General features: G+C 45.5%; 1 protein-coding gene across 1 annotated transcript in view; it reads left to right on the top strand.

The window, feature by feature from the left end:
* sfl (N-deacetylase and N-sulfotransferase sfl) overlaps positions 1 to 16,479 on the top strand; it is a 142,413-nt gene that overhangs the window by 75,624 nt on the left and 50,310 nt on the right. The window contains exon 3 of the mRNA XM_031988045.2: positions 3,884 to 4,081. Within this exon, the coding sequence (XP_031843905.1) occupies positions 3,884 to 4,081 (198 nt within the window). The remainder of the gene's footprint in view (positions 1 to 3,883; positions 4,082 to 16,479) is intronic.

Here is a 16,479-nt window from a genome sequence, read left to right as displayed (position 1 = left end):
TATCAATTAATCAATTGATCTGTAATTTAGCTTTATATGTTGAAGGTTTTGCATGTTTCGAAGAATTTTCGTCCGCAAAGGGTTAAATCAGTTTCTCGCAGAAATAAGATTTGACGCAGAAAAATTTTGAGTATAATATTTAATGTTAAACTTCGAGTGATGCATTAATATGTGAAATATTTAAAAAAACAGCCTCTTTCTTCAATTTATGTACGATTTCTGAAGCCAGTTTCAAGAAGTGTTAACTACATTTCATCGGAAAGTGTTAGGTACTTTTGGCAGAAAACACTCGGAGTGCAAAGGGTTAATTGCCCCGCAAGTGAGTTTCCCTCGATAACATTAACGCAGACGGTCGTCGCGTTTCCTCGTTATTCCGCGATCGCGGGACCGTGGAATATTCGTCGCGGCATCGATCCGCTAGGTCAGTTTCCTCGGGACTCAGACGTGTTCCCAGCGTCAGCGCTGGGTCTGCAGGTACGGACGTTTTTTCGTATAATGAGGATCAACTCCTTGTAGACGACGAGATAGCGTCCCTTTCTCTCGGGTCGCACAAAGCGACGGATTGCTCCACTCGGCATAAATCTGACGGCATTTTTACGATTACCGATAATCCCGAGTGTCCCAAAGAACCGGGTAAAAGGGATCCGCTTTAAAAACGATGAAAAAGAATCCTGTTCCCGTGTCGCTGGGAGCTTCGCAGGAATGCGCCCTTTCAGCCGTCCTCCAAAGCGCTCCTTTCATCCTTAATCCCGTTGCGTAGGTGGAATTAACGTCTCTGATATACCTTCGAGATCACAGGCTTCAGCGGCAACTCCCGGAGGCCCTGGCCCGCGGATCGCACGGCTATCCGACGCTGCTCGGGCCCCTTGCAAAATCTAAATCACCTGCGCACGATTAATTACATGTTTCTTAATCGACTCTTTCAAGCTTTCAACTGTTACCTTCCACTCCGCTCTCCAAATGAAACGCAATTTAACTCTTTTCAAGGGTACACCGTTGCTTTCGCGAACTTAACACTTGGTCAAATTGGAAGTGTCCGAGACAGCTGCGGCTAAAGCGACTCGGGATCTCGTATCGATACGAACGAACCTTAAGCATACTCGAATTTACGGCTGTTTATCGTTGCAGATACTCCAGCGTTCGAAGTAAGATCAATCGAGCACCGAAGTAGATTCATTGCGTCAACAGTTTAAAATGTTGTAATGATTTGTATCGTGGAACTTCTTTTTGTACTTGATTCCCTAGCGAAACGTCAGTTAATTGGAAATACCGTGCACGGTTTATCGATTGGCCCACCGGAACTTCCGGAGGGTCGTTGGTCAATGGTTTACAGTGTAAAATCTCGTCGACGACGACGCGTTAATTGCTCGCGCATAATGCATCGACGTTGTTACACCTGCGCGAACGCACCTAGGAAACTGTAATCCCGTTCGTTAAGGTGGATCCGCAGTTGTTAGTGAACGTCGATCTTAAAACTTGTTACCGTGCTGTCCGGCGTAAGCCGATGGAGTTTCCGAACTTTCAGCGCCGCGCCTCCCTTAAGCCCCGCCGCCCTATTTACGGAATTCATGGTAATTCACACCTTTAGCGCGATAATGCTCGCTATCAGCCACTAATCGAAGATAAACGTTTCCATTAATTACCGACGCGACGAATAGCGGTATAATCATCCCTCTGCCATCTTGTACATTAGTAACCATATTCCCGTAATTATCTCCGACAAACTAACGATAATTAGAGACAAACCAAAAACGCGTCGATCACAAATTAACCCTCTGTAGGCTTATGTAACTTCGAAGTCACATATTAGTATATTGGCATCTCGTTGATTTATTTCGTTGTGCAGTCAAAGTGGTGAAATTGAGTAATCAGTTAACTTAGGCTTTTAAGTTTAATGTCGTTGTAATTTGAAAGTTAGAAGATATATTCGTTTGATGAAAGTATCGAAGCTATCGAATAATTAATAATAATTTTGTACTGCATAGGTTTTGTTATAAGTATGTACAAAAATTGTGCCCACAGAGGGTTAAATCATCTCCACTCTATAGTCGCATTTTCAAGTCAATATCAACCATACAGAAGCAATCAATACTCCATTTCACAATTCCACCCGAAACCTCCGTCGCTGTATCTTCATCAAAGTATCTTCAAGAATCCGAACACCGAAATTTCCCGTCCATCGCGATGAAAACCTGAAAATCTCCGCCGATCGAATCTCCTCGGAATCGCCAGAGATTCGATCTTCCAGCCGACATTCACGGCCGACTTCGCGTGCGCGTAGGTCGTTCGCGGCTCCGCCGAAACGTCGGCGGCGTTCCCGAGCCCGGAAACCGCGGGAGCCTCGAGCGGTTCCGGGCGGACGATCGGGAGTCGCCGTTCGAAATCTACATCCATAATCGCCGGTATGAAATTCAAATTGGACCTTTTGTGCCGGGTCTGGCGCGAACTTGCCGCGAACTTTTCCCCTGAAAGGGAACGCCGCGGAAAGTATGCGGCCGGCGGTACACTTCGCGGGCCGCATTCACCGCCGCGAACTCCGAATACTTGGGATACTTGAGCCACTTCTTGCGCATCCCCCCCGGGGGGATTATATAACGTCGGGCCGAACCGGGCCAGCGCGACGCGACGTCGATTTACAGTGCTTTTAGTCACGCTGCCAGCCGAACTCGGACAAAGGGATCAGTCCCGGCCGAAGATCGGGATGCGATCTTAATTGCATTAGTTGGAACGATTTTCGGCGCCGGGCTCTCTCCGCGGGATTTTCGCTTTTCGGCGTCTTCGTCCGACGAGTGGGTCGAAAACGCGGGGGATGGGTTATTGATCCCAGATCCGCGAGATTAACTTTGATTTAATCCTTTGTGAAAAGTTGGTTAGCGAGCAAGTGGATTCGCTCGGAGGAGGATCACGCTGGGTCCGGAATTTCTATTATTCTCCTCTAATGGCATTATCTTTCGCCGATTAGAGATAATGTTGTTGGAGTCACTGATAATGTGACATTCGCGAAGTTTCGTTTTATAGAATCGCGGAATTGTTATGGGTTTTTGCTGTTTCCTGGGGGAAATTGAGAGTTGGAGCTAACGTTTGAGTTTTTGAGAAGGAATTGTCGTTTAAATGTAATGTAAACGTTGAGAGATTACTAGATTGAAATGTTGATTTCTTCTAATGGCATTATTTACCGATTAGAAATAATACTGTTGGATTTATTGATAATATGAAATTAACGAAGTTTCGTTTTATGGAATATTGGAATTGTTGTAGATTTTTGTTGTTTACTGGGAGAAATTGAGAATTGGAGCTAACGTTTGAGTTTTTGAAAAGGAATTGTCAGTTAGATACAAGGCGATCGTTGAGAGGTTACTAGATCGAAATGTCAATTTCTTCTAATGGCATTATTTTTACTGATTAGAGATACTATTGTTGGATTCATTCATGATACGAAATTAACGAAGTTTCGTTTCATGGAATTTTGGAATTGTTACAGATTTTTGTTTACTGTAAGAAATTGAGAATTGTAGCTGACGTTTGAGTTCTTGAAAATGAATTGTCATTTAGATATAAGGCAAACGTTGATCACTAAAGTTGAAGTGTTTACCCTTTGCACTCCATAGGCTCGATTTCGCACAGAAAAATTTAGTATAATATTTAATGTTAAGTTTCGTGTGATGTTCATTAATATGTGAAGTATTAAAATAAAACAGCCTCTTCAATTTATATACGATTCGTGAAGCCAGTTTCAAGAAATGTTAATTACATCCCATCGGAAAGTGTCGGGTATTTCCGGTAGAAAACTCTCGGAGTGCAAAGGGTTAACTCCGACACAGTTGAATTCCTTCAATTCTTTGCTTCGCGCGACAGTTTATCAACGATCTTAATTTGATTACAGCCTGATTCACCGGGACACTAGGCCGGAGCCACTGATAAGGTGTTCGACGTTAAGGGAAGCAACGAGGCTGCCGTCCGCTCCGGACCACCGGAGCGAGGCGCGTCTGAGAACCGACCCGAAGGTGTTGGTGTTCGTGGAAACGCTGTACTCGATGCTCGGCAAAAACATCGCGGAACTGCTCGTCTCTAATCGAATCAAGTGAGTACAGACAAGCCGCAGATACCGTGCATTCAGGCTGCGGGCATTTCCGCGGCCGCGATAAGAGTTATCGTTTGTGGCACGCCTTCGCGCGGAAATTCGTAGATCACAGGAATTTCGTAATGATAAATATTTTGCTGTAACGTAAACAAGTTCAACTGCGCTCTGTATATTTCGCTATTAGTTTCTTGAAACAGAGAAAAAGGATTTCAACTGAAGAACCTTTGAAGTCGAATCTACCTAGAATCGACAGTTATAATCGAGACATTTAATTATGTGAACAGTAATGATGCATAGTTACTATTTAAAACGTTGACAATTAATGTAACATCCTATTGAAAAGAATTATTTTTAATAGCTAGGATTTCTATAAGTTCTTCAGAAAAGGTTAATCGATTACAATTGAATTTTCTGAATCACAGTGTATTTATTTAGAGAAGCTTGCTTACGTTACGACCTAATAATTTTACACATCGACGGTACGATTGCTGCGGGAACTCTTTGTTTTCCAATCGGCGACGCGATCGTCGACGTTCCCCGGCGCAGGAAAAAAGATACATTCATTTTTTCAGCGTTCCGCGGAAACACCGAGACCGGCGCGCTTCCTTTTTGCTCCTGTTTTTCGTATATTCCGCGGCGTTACCGCGATTACTCGTATCGCGGCGCGCGTTCCGACGCGAGACGCGAATTATTCCGTTGGGTTTTTTCTACCGCGATAGCTAGTCTGTTTTCCGATAGCTTGTTCCCGTGCTCGCGCGATACGCTGCTCCGGATCGAAGTTATTTTTTCGGGGATGATATTGTTGCACTTCAATCTTCTCTTATCGGAAACGATAAAATATATTATGATCAGAAAATAATGCTAGGAGAGACGATGAGAAAATAATACTGCCAATGCAAGAGATTAGATATTAGTCGCTTGTTTGATTTTAATACGAGAAATGGAACTGTCTGATTATTGGAGTGTTTCAAGTTTCTCTGGTAGATTATAATTAAGAAATAGAGTTAGAAATGACGTTAATACGAGAGATTAAGTCTACCTCTGTTCAACTTTAGCTCTTTTATACAGTAAAATTATAAACTTTTGTGTTTACCATTAACCTTTGTATACTGCGTGAATACGTGAAATATTGAAAGAAAGTAGCTTTGTTCCCTAATTTACGTGATTTCTTGATAAATTAATTTCGAAGGATCTTGTCTACGTCTACTTGGAAAGTATTGAATATTTCAAGTGAGAAACTTTCGAGTGCAAATGGTTAATACGCGAAATTCTGGAGCCTATTGAAATCTTTCAAAATCAATTATGAAATTGGTTCTATACTGTAACCATAAAACAAAGTTAAGAAAGATGATACGAACGCAGGAGGTTCGGTCTAGCCGCGTTTCTCTTTGATTTCCATGGAAGTGGAGCTGCCGGGAAATTGAAACATAAGAGGATATGTGGGACGCGAAAAGAGGCGACCGGTTTCCATCTCTAAAGATAGAAAATCAGACGGGCCGCTGATTACCTGGGAAAATCAAAGGCGGAAAGGAACCTTCAAAGTTCCTTCTAGAAATAGACACGTCTGTTTTATGATGGCGTCGCTAAACTAGGCCGCCGGGAGCAAAGTAGTCGGCGATTAACGGCAAAAGGGGCGGGCAATAAATCATAATCGTCTCTGCGCGATTATTATCGCGACGCGTTCTCAAAGGAGCCGGCCGATCGATCGTTAATAGAACGCAAACAGCCCGAGCCGATCGTCGCGGAGAAGAACGAGAAGACGTCCGCCATTATTCTAGTAATTCAAACGACCGGCCCGTTCTCCGTCACTTCCGCAAACTTTGCGCCTTCGTTTCGCCGAAAAAAAAGGAACTAAAAGAAAGAAAGAAAGAGAGAAAGAGAAGAAAAGGAAAGTGGAAGGAAGAATTATTCCTTCGAACGAAACGGCCGGGCCGGTGGCAACGGTTTCACGAAAACTGGGTCATTCGCGTTTAACTGGCAACGAGTCTACTTGAAGTCGTTTCACTTAATTGCGGCGAAATTGACGCGTGAATAGCTGCGCGTCTGGGTACGCTTGATTTTAATTCTGCTTGATTCTGATGATTATTGTGCAGATTCTGCTTTGCCTCGGATACGAGAGGTTTCTTCAGAAATCTGTCTCCGGTTCGCGTGCCGAGAATATCGTTACTTGTTGATCGTGTTTGATATCGTACGGATAAAAACAGATTAACCCTTTGAACTCTGTAGCCTCCAATATTGCATCAGTTATAATACTAAACATTTTAATGAATCTTAACACTAGAACTACCGTACCAGTCACAATGACTGGTTTCAGATTTCCTGTTTCATAGTCATTGATATCTTCAAAGCACTGAACATTCGAAATGATTTTGAAAGTAAATAGTTTCGCTTGAATACTATAATGAATGTCTTAAACCGAAAATAATCTATTACTATAATATTCATAGCGATTACATTTCAATCGTATCAAATGCTCGTAAAATTATTAGATCTTCCACATATCCAAATTTTGTACTAAGAAGGAAAATAAATGATCGAAGGAATATAGCATTCCTCATTTTCGCTAGGAATACTATAAGAATTAGTTGCAGTTGCTGATAGATTACGAAACAGTCTGGAGTGCTAAGGGTTAATGGTGATCGACGAAGGGATCGAAGATGGAAGTACGAGGCTCGGTTGACGTTTCGAAGTGGAATGTCTTCGGTTTTCGAAAGTCGCCAACGATAGATAATTAACGGAGGAAACGAAGGCGTGAATGAAGAGATTATACGGCTCCGGCCGGCTCGAAAGCGGCGGGAACGAAATTAATAACGCAAAAGTGACGGCAATAACAGTAACGCGAACGCTCGAGCGGGTTTCATTAAAATTACCCCCGCGGCGAGCCGGGAATTTCTTTTCTCGTTACGGCACACTTCGTTCTCATCTCGGAGCGCCGTGTCGAACAAACATTTTTATACTCCGCGGATGGAATACTAAAAGGAACCTCCTGCCCTTACGTTAATTAGAACGAAGGAGGGCGTATTCAGCTCTCCTGCGGCGTCTCAGGTACCTCGTTCCTGCGCGATTTCCGACATTTTTTCGTTGGAATAGCGATTCACCGGCGCGAACGCGGAGCAAAGCCGTTTCTCCTTGTTGTAACCATATAACCGAACCCATTGTTGACCCGTCAGGATCAATTTAAATAATTAATAAAATACAAGACCGTGGAAACTGATCACGCGTCGCATAACGTTCCTTGATTTATCTGCATCAACTCGACTTCACCTGCGATTTAGTCATTAAAATTTGAACATCGCATAACGTAATGATAGAATTAACCAGTAACAAGATTATTTAGCTAGTGAATGATCTGTCGATCATCCAGCGATCACTTATTCACCGGTAGATCGATCCATTCGCGACGTCCGCATTCGTTAGAAAGGTGAAAAATCAACGGAAAATGCTAATCGCGCGTAATATAACGGTTCAGTGGACACCAGATCGCACGCGGTATTTCCCGGGGAACCAGATTCTTGGATAATCACGCAATAATGACCGACTAATACGATACGATGGCCAAACTGCAGGGAATTAGTCGGATCAACGTCGGAGAACACGCAGTAGAACGGATAGAGACGGATAGGGGATACGATAACCAGCCCCCGTGAACCGGATGAGGCTTCATAGGTAGATAAAGTGACAGTCGGAGTATGACGCGGTGTCATGGAAAATGCACCTGTGTGCGTGTAACCGGAGAGGGTAAGCGAGCGTCGATTTGCGGAGCGGCTGCAACGCCGGACACGTTAACAACGATCCCCGTTAGAGGCTGCGCTGTATGTTTATGTAAATTCACAGTTTATTAACTGGGTCCCGCGGAAATGAGAATTAAATAGGTGTTTATAGGCACACCCCGTACAGCACGGCAGGTTAGGTTTCAATGGAGTCGCGTTTACGCGGCCGGCGCGATAAAGAACAATGGCGAGTGCGCCCCGTGCCAATTGTTTCTGAAGGGCACGCGATCCCGGCGTTCGAATCATTGTCGCGCGCTCAGTTTTCATTCGGAGTTATGATATTTTGTTACCGTTAATTAAACGACGCGGCAAAATTCCCCGTGAAATAGAATTATCCCCGATGTCTGACCATACGCGGGATCGTTCCACTTGCTCGTGCCCTTCGCGCGTTCACAGCGGTCCCGATTGTCCCGCCGGTACCCGTTGGTGATATTTTTGCGTTCAGCGTTTCCGTCTGATCGAATACAGGCTGATTCCACTTGCGTTCCAGCGAGGCGGAATTCACTGTACGTTCCATTTTGTTGTTACGATATTAGCTCGTGTTTCTGCCGCCGTTCTTGAATTTTAATCACCCCCCCGCGACACGAACGCGCACCAACTTCACACTGTAATTTAATATTTATCACCCACTGAACGTGTTCAGTATTTCGAGTTTAGTACCGCCGTCGTGAAACATTGGATTTATGAAACCGTATCGCTTCTCCATCCGAATAGAAAAAGGACGCCGAAATGTGTCGTTATACGAGTGTTACTCCACCTAATTCCGCAATATAGATCTCATATTCAAATGCTCCCAGTACTCTAGCAACAAGTCCCGCACTAAAGCCGCTAACCAGTGCGAATACAATTATTCGAAACGTGCACAGCGACACATTAAAACCTGCGATACTACCACTCTTAGACTCCTCGAAATTATTCTCTAAAAAACATTTATCACGATATTCTAACGTCATAGAGCATCGCAGCGCGATACAGAACATTTGTATATTTAAGCCCCGGAACTGGAAAGAACAACAAGTCGCAATTGCCGCGAAAACAGCTTCCATCTATTCCGATCCATGGATAGCGCGTCCATTGTGTTTTCCCCAAACTTCCCCGGCGCGGTGCTAGAGCCTCGCAGCCTATCGACAACACAACGCTCGTCGGAAAAAAAAACCGTTTCGTCGCCACGGGAGCGACAGAAACCGGCGGTCCGCGTGTTCGACGCTCGCGAGCGCGCCCCTGTGTCTGTCATCCGATAATCGGAAAGCCAACCGGCGCACCTGTCCGCCGGCGCGAGCGTGAAACCCGGGGTTCGCGACGGGAGCCGCCGTTGCCTCTCGTTTGCTTTATCCGGTGCAATTTCATAATCGATAATCGAGGCCACCGGAGGGAGGAGGCGTCGCTGGCCACTCGCCGGACCATCGTCCAGCTGTGTGTCGCGGCCAGCGCCGGGGGAATTTTGTTTTCGACGATCCCGAGCCGCGTTTCCGCGTGGAACGGGCGTGTTTGATTAAGTGACACTCGGCCTGGAAGATCTGGCCCGCTTTCGCGCGAATCTGTTTGCTAATGTCGATGACCGAGGCTGTTTGTCGAAGGGTTGCTTTTTGTTCCCTGTTTTCGCCGCTTTTCGAACGGTTTCCCCAGGACGGTGGGATACCTTTTGTCTGAATTTCGGCTGAAGCCTGGAAATCTCGAGTTTGCTTCTTCCGTTGTGGATTGATCGTTGACAGAGCGATCTAACGTAGATCTGTACATTGTATTGGAGACTAAGTGATGCGACTCTGAATATAGGCAGACGTACCTCGAAACTTAGTGTTTACTATAATAAATACTGTAATAAATAAAATTATATTATATATAACTTAGTATATTCCTTAGTATCGAACACTTATATCTATCATCGAATTAACCCTTTGCACTCGGGGGCGCCTTACAGTCACCTGATTCAACATAGCAAGCTTATGTGGGATTGGAACGATCTAAAAACAAGGCTTAAAATAATTTTGATTTAACTTTAACTTATAATTAATACTCGCAATACTCTCTCGATAACTTTCCAACTCGCAATTCTCAAAAAAGACTCCTTTCCTCGTGCATCCTTCCTAACTATAATCACTCACTCTCTCGGTCATTCACCTGTCGCTTATTCTTTGGATGACCGACAGCTGGTCGGCAGCCCTAACAACAGCTAGTGTTTCTTTATTCGTTCCTAACTGCCGACCTTAACTTCCTACATTTATAAAATTTTCAATTCAATAAACCTTGTGTAACGTATCAACACATGAAACGTCGAAGTAAAATAGCTCTCTCTTAATTTATAGATCAAATGTGTTGCGAAAGATATCGTTAACATTCAGTCAGAAAGTAACGAATATTTTCAGTGAAAAATATCGTCGAGCGCGAGGGGTTAATTACATACATTTATAGTTTCACATAACGAGATCCAACGGATTAAATGCATAAACGGCCCGGGCGTTGAGAATCTATCTCCGGAAAATCTGCGGGAACAGTTTTATCGGGAATAAAATTACCGCGGCGGCGAGCACCGCGTGCTCCATCGGATCCGCTCGGGTACCAGCTCCTTAATCCTCGCTCAGGTGGTAGCTAGTTTCAGTTGGTAAATATTATCCGAGGAAGCACAGTGGCGGCATTATTCCGGGATCCGTTGGCCGGATTCCAGAGCGCGGCGATATTTCTCCGCGGCCCGCGGGATCGTTCATAATTTCCCCCGTTCCCGGCGGAGTAACGTTATCCCCGCGACACGTGAATGGAATATAAATAAAAAAAAAAAAAAGAAAAAAACGCCCACCCGTCGGCCCGGTGGAAAATAAAAACGCGTGACGTATGCGTGTTCGGGCGTGGATCCCTCGTCGCGTCGGAAGCCGCGCCGGCGGATACATATTTATTTCGAACGGAAATCCGCGAAGTCCGGCCGCTGTCGGTCGTACGTCATGTCGCGCGGCGCGCAACGAACAACCGTCACCGACGGCAGACAGTTCGCGTGAAACGCGGACCCTCCCCGCTCCTGTATTTATGAAGCTACGCTCGGCGTCGCCGTCGGGCGATGGGAAGGGGTTGACGCGTGCCCGACACCCTTAATGACTTTCCGCCCTCCCGCAGGGACGCGGCTCGCCGTCGAAATCGCTGATCGGACGCGGAACCGGTTCCGACGGACGACGCTCTCGGTTCCGCGACGCCGCCCGCGCTGCGATCCTTTTACAGCCCTCCCTGAACTCTGTTGGGCAGTGACGCGGACGCATTTGAATGTTCATTGCTTGCGCTGGGGGATGGATTGAGATATAAGGAAATGGGGATAGATCTTTGTAGTTCGCAGTTTTGGTAACTTTGGACGATTAACCGGCAAGGCTGAAACAACGGATTCTAAAGCGACTCCTCCAGTAAAATTGATTACACGATATCTGTTGAGCCGTCGCGGCTCAATTCGTTCATATTTGCAAAACTAAGTCGCGGGCAGATGATTTAGTTACTCGGGCAGCAAGAGATTAATATATATTTTCTGTTATCGCTATTATTTAGGCAGTTAATATATTATTCACTTCATCTGTTGAAGATCTTGTACATTTCAAAGAATCTTCGTCCGCAAAGGGTTAAAACAGCGCTCCCTTCAATGAATTGAATATATAGCATAACGCCGAGTAATCTCTAAGCCTATCAAGCTTCCTCTTCATCGCTCGATCCCGCATAATGCAATAATACAGTAATTACAGTATTGTCAAATAGCAAATTACTGATCAAACATATCAAGAATCAGAAAATGAAACGATCATAAAACGGAAGAAACGAAAACTGAAAATAAATACGTTCCGATTCCTAGGATTAAAATATCACTCGCAAATCTACCCACGCGAATCACCTAAATGAAACTAAATACTCCCAGAACAAATTCACCGCAAAAATTCCAGCAGCCCTGGTCCCAAGAAATTAATGCTCCCCGCAATCAGTTGGACGGCGGGAAGTAAGTCCATCGCGCCGCGGGCGTCGCCAGACAGGTTGGATCACGATGATCGTTGTTCATTTGTTTCCCCCGGAGGCCGTGGGGCACGCGAGAATATCGCGAGCCGGAGGGTGGCGACGGCGAGGGATGGAAAAGGCGGAAAGGAGCGCGAAACACGGAGAGAGCTCGGATGAAACTTGTGCGTGCGTGGGTGCGCGGGTGCGTGCGGCGAGAGAAAAAGGAATAAAAGCGCGCGGAAAGGAGGGTCGATCGACGTTTCCACCCCCGGCGAGGCGGCGCGGAACGTTTACCCTCTGCCCGAGCCGCCCCGCGCCGTGTCGATGTCACCGGTAACGAGTGTCGTGGTGCGGCTGGCAGCATTAGTACCGGGGGATGCTAAAAAATAACGACGAAACGCTCGGCTGGGGGAGGCAGCGGACCGGAGGGGTGGTTTTCGCGCTCTCCGATCGATACCAGCTGATACATTGTTTCCGGATAAGAAGCCGGCGCGCGGTCCTCGCCTCCCCCGCGCCGATGCAACGCTGCGCTCCGCCCTGTCCGCGACACTTTTGATGCATCGCTGGGCGAACGTTTTGAAAAAAAGGGGTGCGCGCTTGATCGATGGCCCGTTGATGGAACGAATTATGCGCACGGTTTTCGGGGTTTTTAAGCGAACGGATTTCGAAGCCCTCGTTTTTGCTTGAGTTGTTGTTTGTCGTTTGGTTCTTGAGATTTGGGTTTATAGTGTAAGATCGGTAATTATCGAGTTGCATTAGTGATCTTAGGTATTGGAGTGTTTTATTGTTTTAGTGTTGTTTCAAGGGTTGGAATTGGTATTTTACAGGATTCGTTTAAATATCGAGGGTTCTGTTTGATCGGAAAGTTGTAGGGTTCGACGTAAATATACGATGCTTCTTTAATTGGCGGCGTTTGATCTTCCTAATCCATTAGCCGACGCCGGAATCACGCATTCATCCCACCACCGCGGTCGATTAAATCGTCGGGCAGCAACGAATCCGCTAATAGGTCAATCAGGATCGAAACAAATTACCGGCGAATGTCGAACAGATTAGGGCCCGCCCTCGCCAATTAGAGATCGTATTTTAAACTAATTCGGGGAAGGGTAACACGTGTCGGCTGGTGTACCGTCTGGTTTTCGCTTAATTATCCAGATAATCTATCCATCAGAAGTTCTGTTAATCGTACTTCCTATGTTCTCTCTCGAAATCTTCGAAATTTTACGATCAACGTATAAGTTGTCCATCGTTGAAGCATGTAAAATAAAGAAATAAATAATATCAACGACAAGCATTTAAATTCAAGCTGTCCAGACACAAAGTTTCGCTCGGATAAATTTCGCCGATGGTACCATGCAGCTGGAAGTTGTTAATTTGTTTCTGAAGCGGAACAATCCGTACGATACTGCCAGCAACGGACCATCCCGTAGACAAGAGACGCGGCGAACTATTAATAACCCGTAGAAAGGATGGAAGTCGTCTCGAACGCGGGAAACAATTACGACGCGAGAAACAGCCGGGAAATTCATCTCCTTCCGACGCTTGGAACCGAAATTGATGGAATCTGCTCGGCCAGTCCGAGCGCCGTAATAATTATCAGCATGCTCAATTACGCCGTTGCCGGGCCGCTCGCTCGTGAAATCTTTCGCTGGCTGACTCCCGCGATCGGCCTGTACTCCAGTTTTCCGCCGACGATCTTCCGCAACGAGATATATAATCTAATAACCGTTTTCCTCCCGAGAAACGCTGACACGATTAACCGGCAAGGCTGAAACAACGGATTCGCTTCATTCGATCGAGGTTGATCGTGCTCGTTTCGACGATCTCGGCTAAAGCGAGTCCTCGGTACCCAGTGAAATTTATTACACGATATCCTATTATATTTCATACCAGAGTATCAATAATTTCCTTACTGGAAGCCTCGTATTACTAAAAATCAATGGATAATCTAAATAGAATCGTAGATCGAATCTTTGAAAATTACTTTAAGCTTCGAAACTACTTCGAAAGTCATTTTGAATTATCACTTGTTGATGTTTCGACCTACTATAATTATTAGTGTAACAAAATATCAAATTATACAATATCCTATTATATTTCATACCAGTGTATCAATAATTTCCTTACTGGAAGCCTCGTATTACTAAAAATCAATGGATAATCTAAATAAAATCGTAGATCGAATCTTTGAAAATTATTTTAAGCTTCGAAACTACTTCGAAACATTTTGAATTGCTACTTGTTGATGTTTTGACCTCCTATAATTATTAGTGTAACAAAGTATCAAATTTAAATTACAGTAATATCGAGTATCATCTAAATTAATCCTCTGTCCTACAAATATCTAAATTTCAATTGGTTCGCGCAGTCTCCGAAAGATAACGATAGTTTCGATTGACTCTCGCGTCGAACCCGTCTTCCGTTTTCCCTTTCGGCGGCGGAGCATCCATCCTCCGCGATATTTCGCGACGCGAGGGTCCTCGTTGTGTCTCGCTGCGCGAGACGGCTTAATTGTGTGCGTGTTTCCGCGAAATTCACTCGCGGTTACGCGCTCCTCGCGCGACGGCGACGATCCCGCGCGGGGAAATCGCGTAATTAATACGCCTCCGAATCCCCGCTTCGCGAGGATCCTCGAGGAATGCGGTAGACAGATAATTCCGAAGTTCCATTGTCTCGTCGCCTTACAAAGAGGTCCGCTAATGGCGTCCACTTAATGGAGACGCCGCGAGATTTCTCCGGGAAAACAATAACTTTCCCGATACCGCTGGAGAAGAATTTCGGAAGACGTGCCGCTCGGATGAACTTCTTTTTTCACGAGGAAAGAACGCGCTTCTTCGGACAACTCGTTTTATTTTACGACGTACGTCACTTCGTGGAATGTACGAAGTGACTTATGTGGTTCGAATATATTAACGTTCGCAGATTTTACGTATGATCTTACGAATACGTGATTTTAACGAGAAGAAAGCGCACTTGTCGAGATAATTTATTTCACTCTAAGGTGAACGTTACTCTCGGAACGAGAAAGCTGGGATATCCGGTTTTAACCGAGGAAAATTATTCCTTGCGACGAATTTATTTTACTCGCGGTATATTCCGATTTTGAAGGTTCCGCGTATAAAAGTTGGGGAATATGCATGCGACGACGGAGGAATTCACGGAAGTTCGCGAAAAATCCAGCGGATTTCCTGCGCAAAAGGATCCTCCAATTTATACAGGATTCCCCGGAATCATAGGAATACAATTCAGCATAATCGGATCCCGGGGCGGTTAACAAGCGCGCGTAAAATCGATCCGGAAGCATCCTCCGATGGAAAAGTTCGTAACAATAAAAAAGGGTAAGATGTAGAGGGAACACGGTTATTCCGGACTGTAAAGCGGACAGTAAAAACGGGATGCAAATAAAACGTCGGGCAGTAAAAGCCGAACAAGCGGTGCGGAATTTTGAAGCGTCTCACGCGTGCGCGGGCGCTGACATGCTCGAGAATAATTGTCGAAGCACGAGGCGGGCCGTTTTGACGGATTTCTCGCTCGTAAACCGGCGTGAACGCCGGCCGATATCGTTAAACCCGAGACCGGCGCGAAAGTAGCTGGGGAATCACACTTTCCCGCGTCTCGGTCGGTGTATCAGTGTCCATTTTCATCGCGAGCGCGGTTGAGAGGAACACGAGATCGTCGGAAATCACGATAACCGGGCGAACGATCGGTGTCTTCGCTTAGCGAGAGGTCGAAGAGCAATGTGCCGAGTGTCTTCCAAAAACTACGGTATGGTTCGCGATGATTCTACAGAAAACACAGCTCGAAAGCGTAGAACGAAATTCTCTCGTCGGAATCTTCCTTTCGGCGATAACCAACTTGGAAAGTTGCGCGCGGAATGGCGTCTACCAGAAACGGCGAGCCACGAACGGACAAGTTAGCCAGTTTCTATCTGGCGGCGGGTGCAATCTTCAATCGCGATTATCTCGGAAACGAATTGTCGTAGGGGAAAACTTTCCGACTTGTTTTAACGCGCACGGCCGTTTCCTTTCCAGTAGAAGCACTTTGTATACACTCTCCGCTCGTTGCTGCTCCTTGTTCGACACGTTGCTCGAACAAATCGCTTGACTATAAGATTAACCCTTCGCCGCGCCGTTTCTTCTACACTCCTGCTCTCCGCAACTATTTTACTCGAATAATTCAATGGAAGAGACTTCTACGTGTACATCAAACAATAACAAAAGTGGCGCACTGTGCGACTCGTTACAGTGAATCGAAGGTACACTTTGTGTTCCTTGAGATCCGGCTCGAAGGATCTCTTGTTGTGGTGCACGAGGAATGTTAAATAAATAATCCGCGTGCACTATACGATGTATCAATATAATTGAAAGTATAACAAACTTAATAGCTGTACAAGGATAACAATGATTCGACGTATCGAAAGTTTCTCGTCCAGAATGCAAGAATGCAAGTGACCACGTAATATACAAGATTCTCGTCAATATTACAACGGTCACCGTGAGAAATCTCTGTCGTTCGTTCGTACGACGTTCGAGTGATCGAATCACGAATCGAGTGATCGTTTCTAATCGGTCGATTCTGATTTTTCGTCATCGGCAAGGTCGTTAGATGAAACGCCTCCAACGTAAAGGTCATCTTCAGTCGTGGCGTGGCGTATTCGGGAATTCCAAAAAATCC

The sequence above is a fragment of the Nomia melanderi genome, chromosome 12, assembly GCF_051020985.1.
Source record: "Nomia melanderi isolate GNS246 chromosome 12, iyNomMela1, whole genome shotgun sequence".
Classification (NCBI taxonomy): Eukaryota; Metazoa; Arthropoda; class Insecta; order Hymenoptera; family Halictidae; genus Nomia; species Nomia melanderi.
This window is presented reverse-complemented; position numbering and strand designations above follow the sequence as displayed.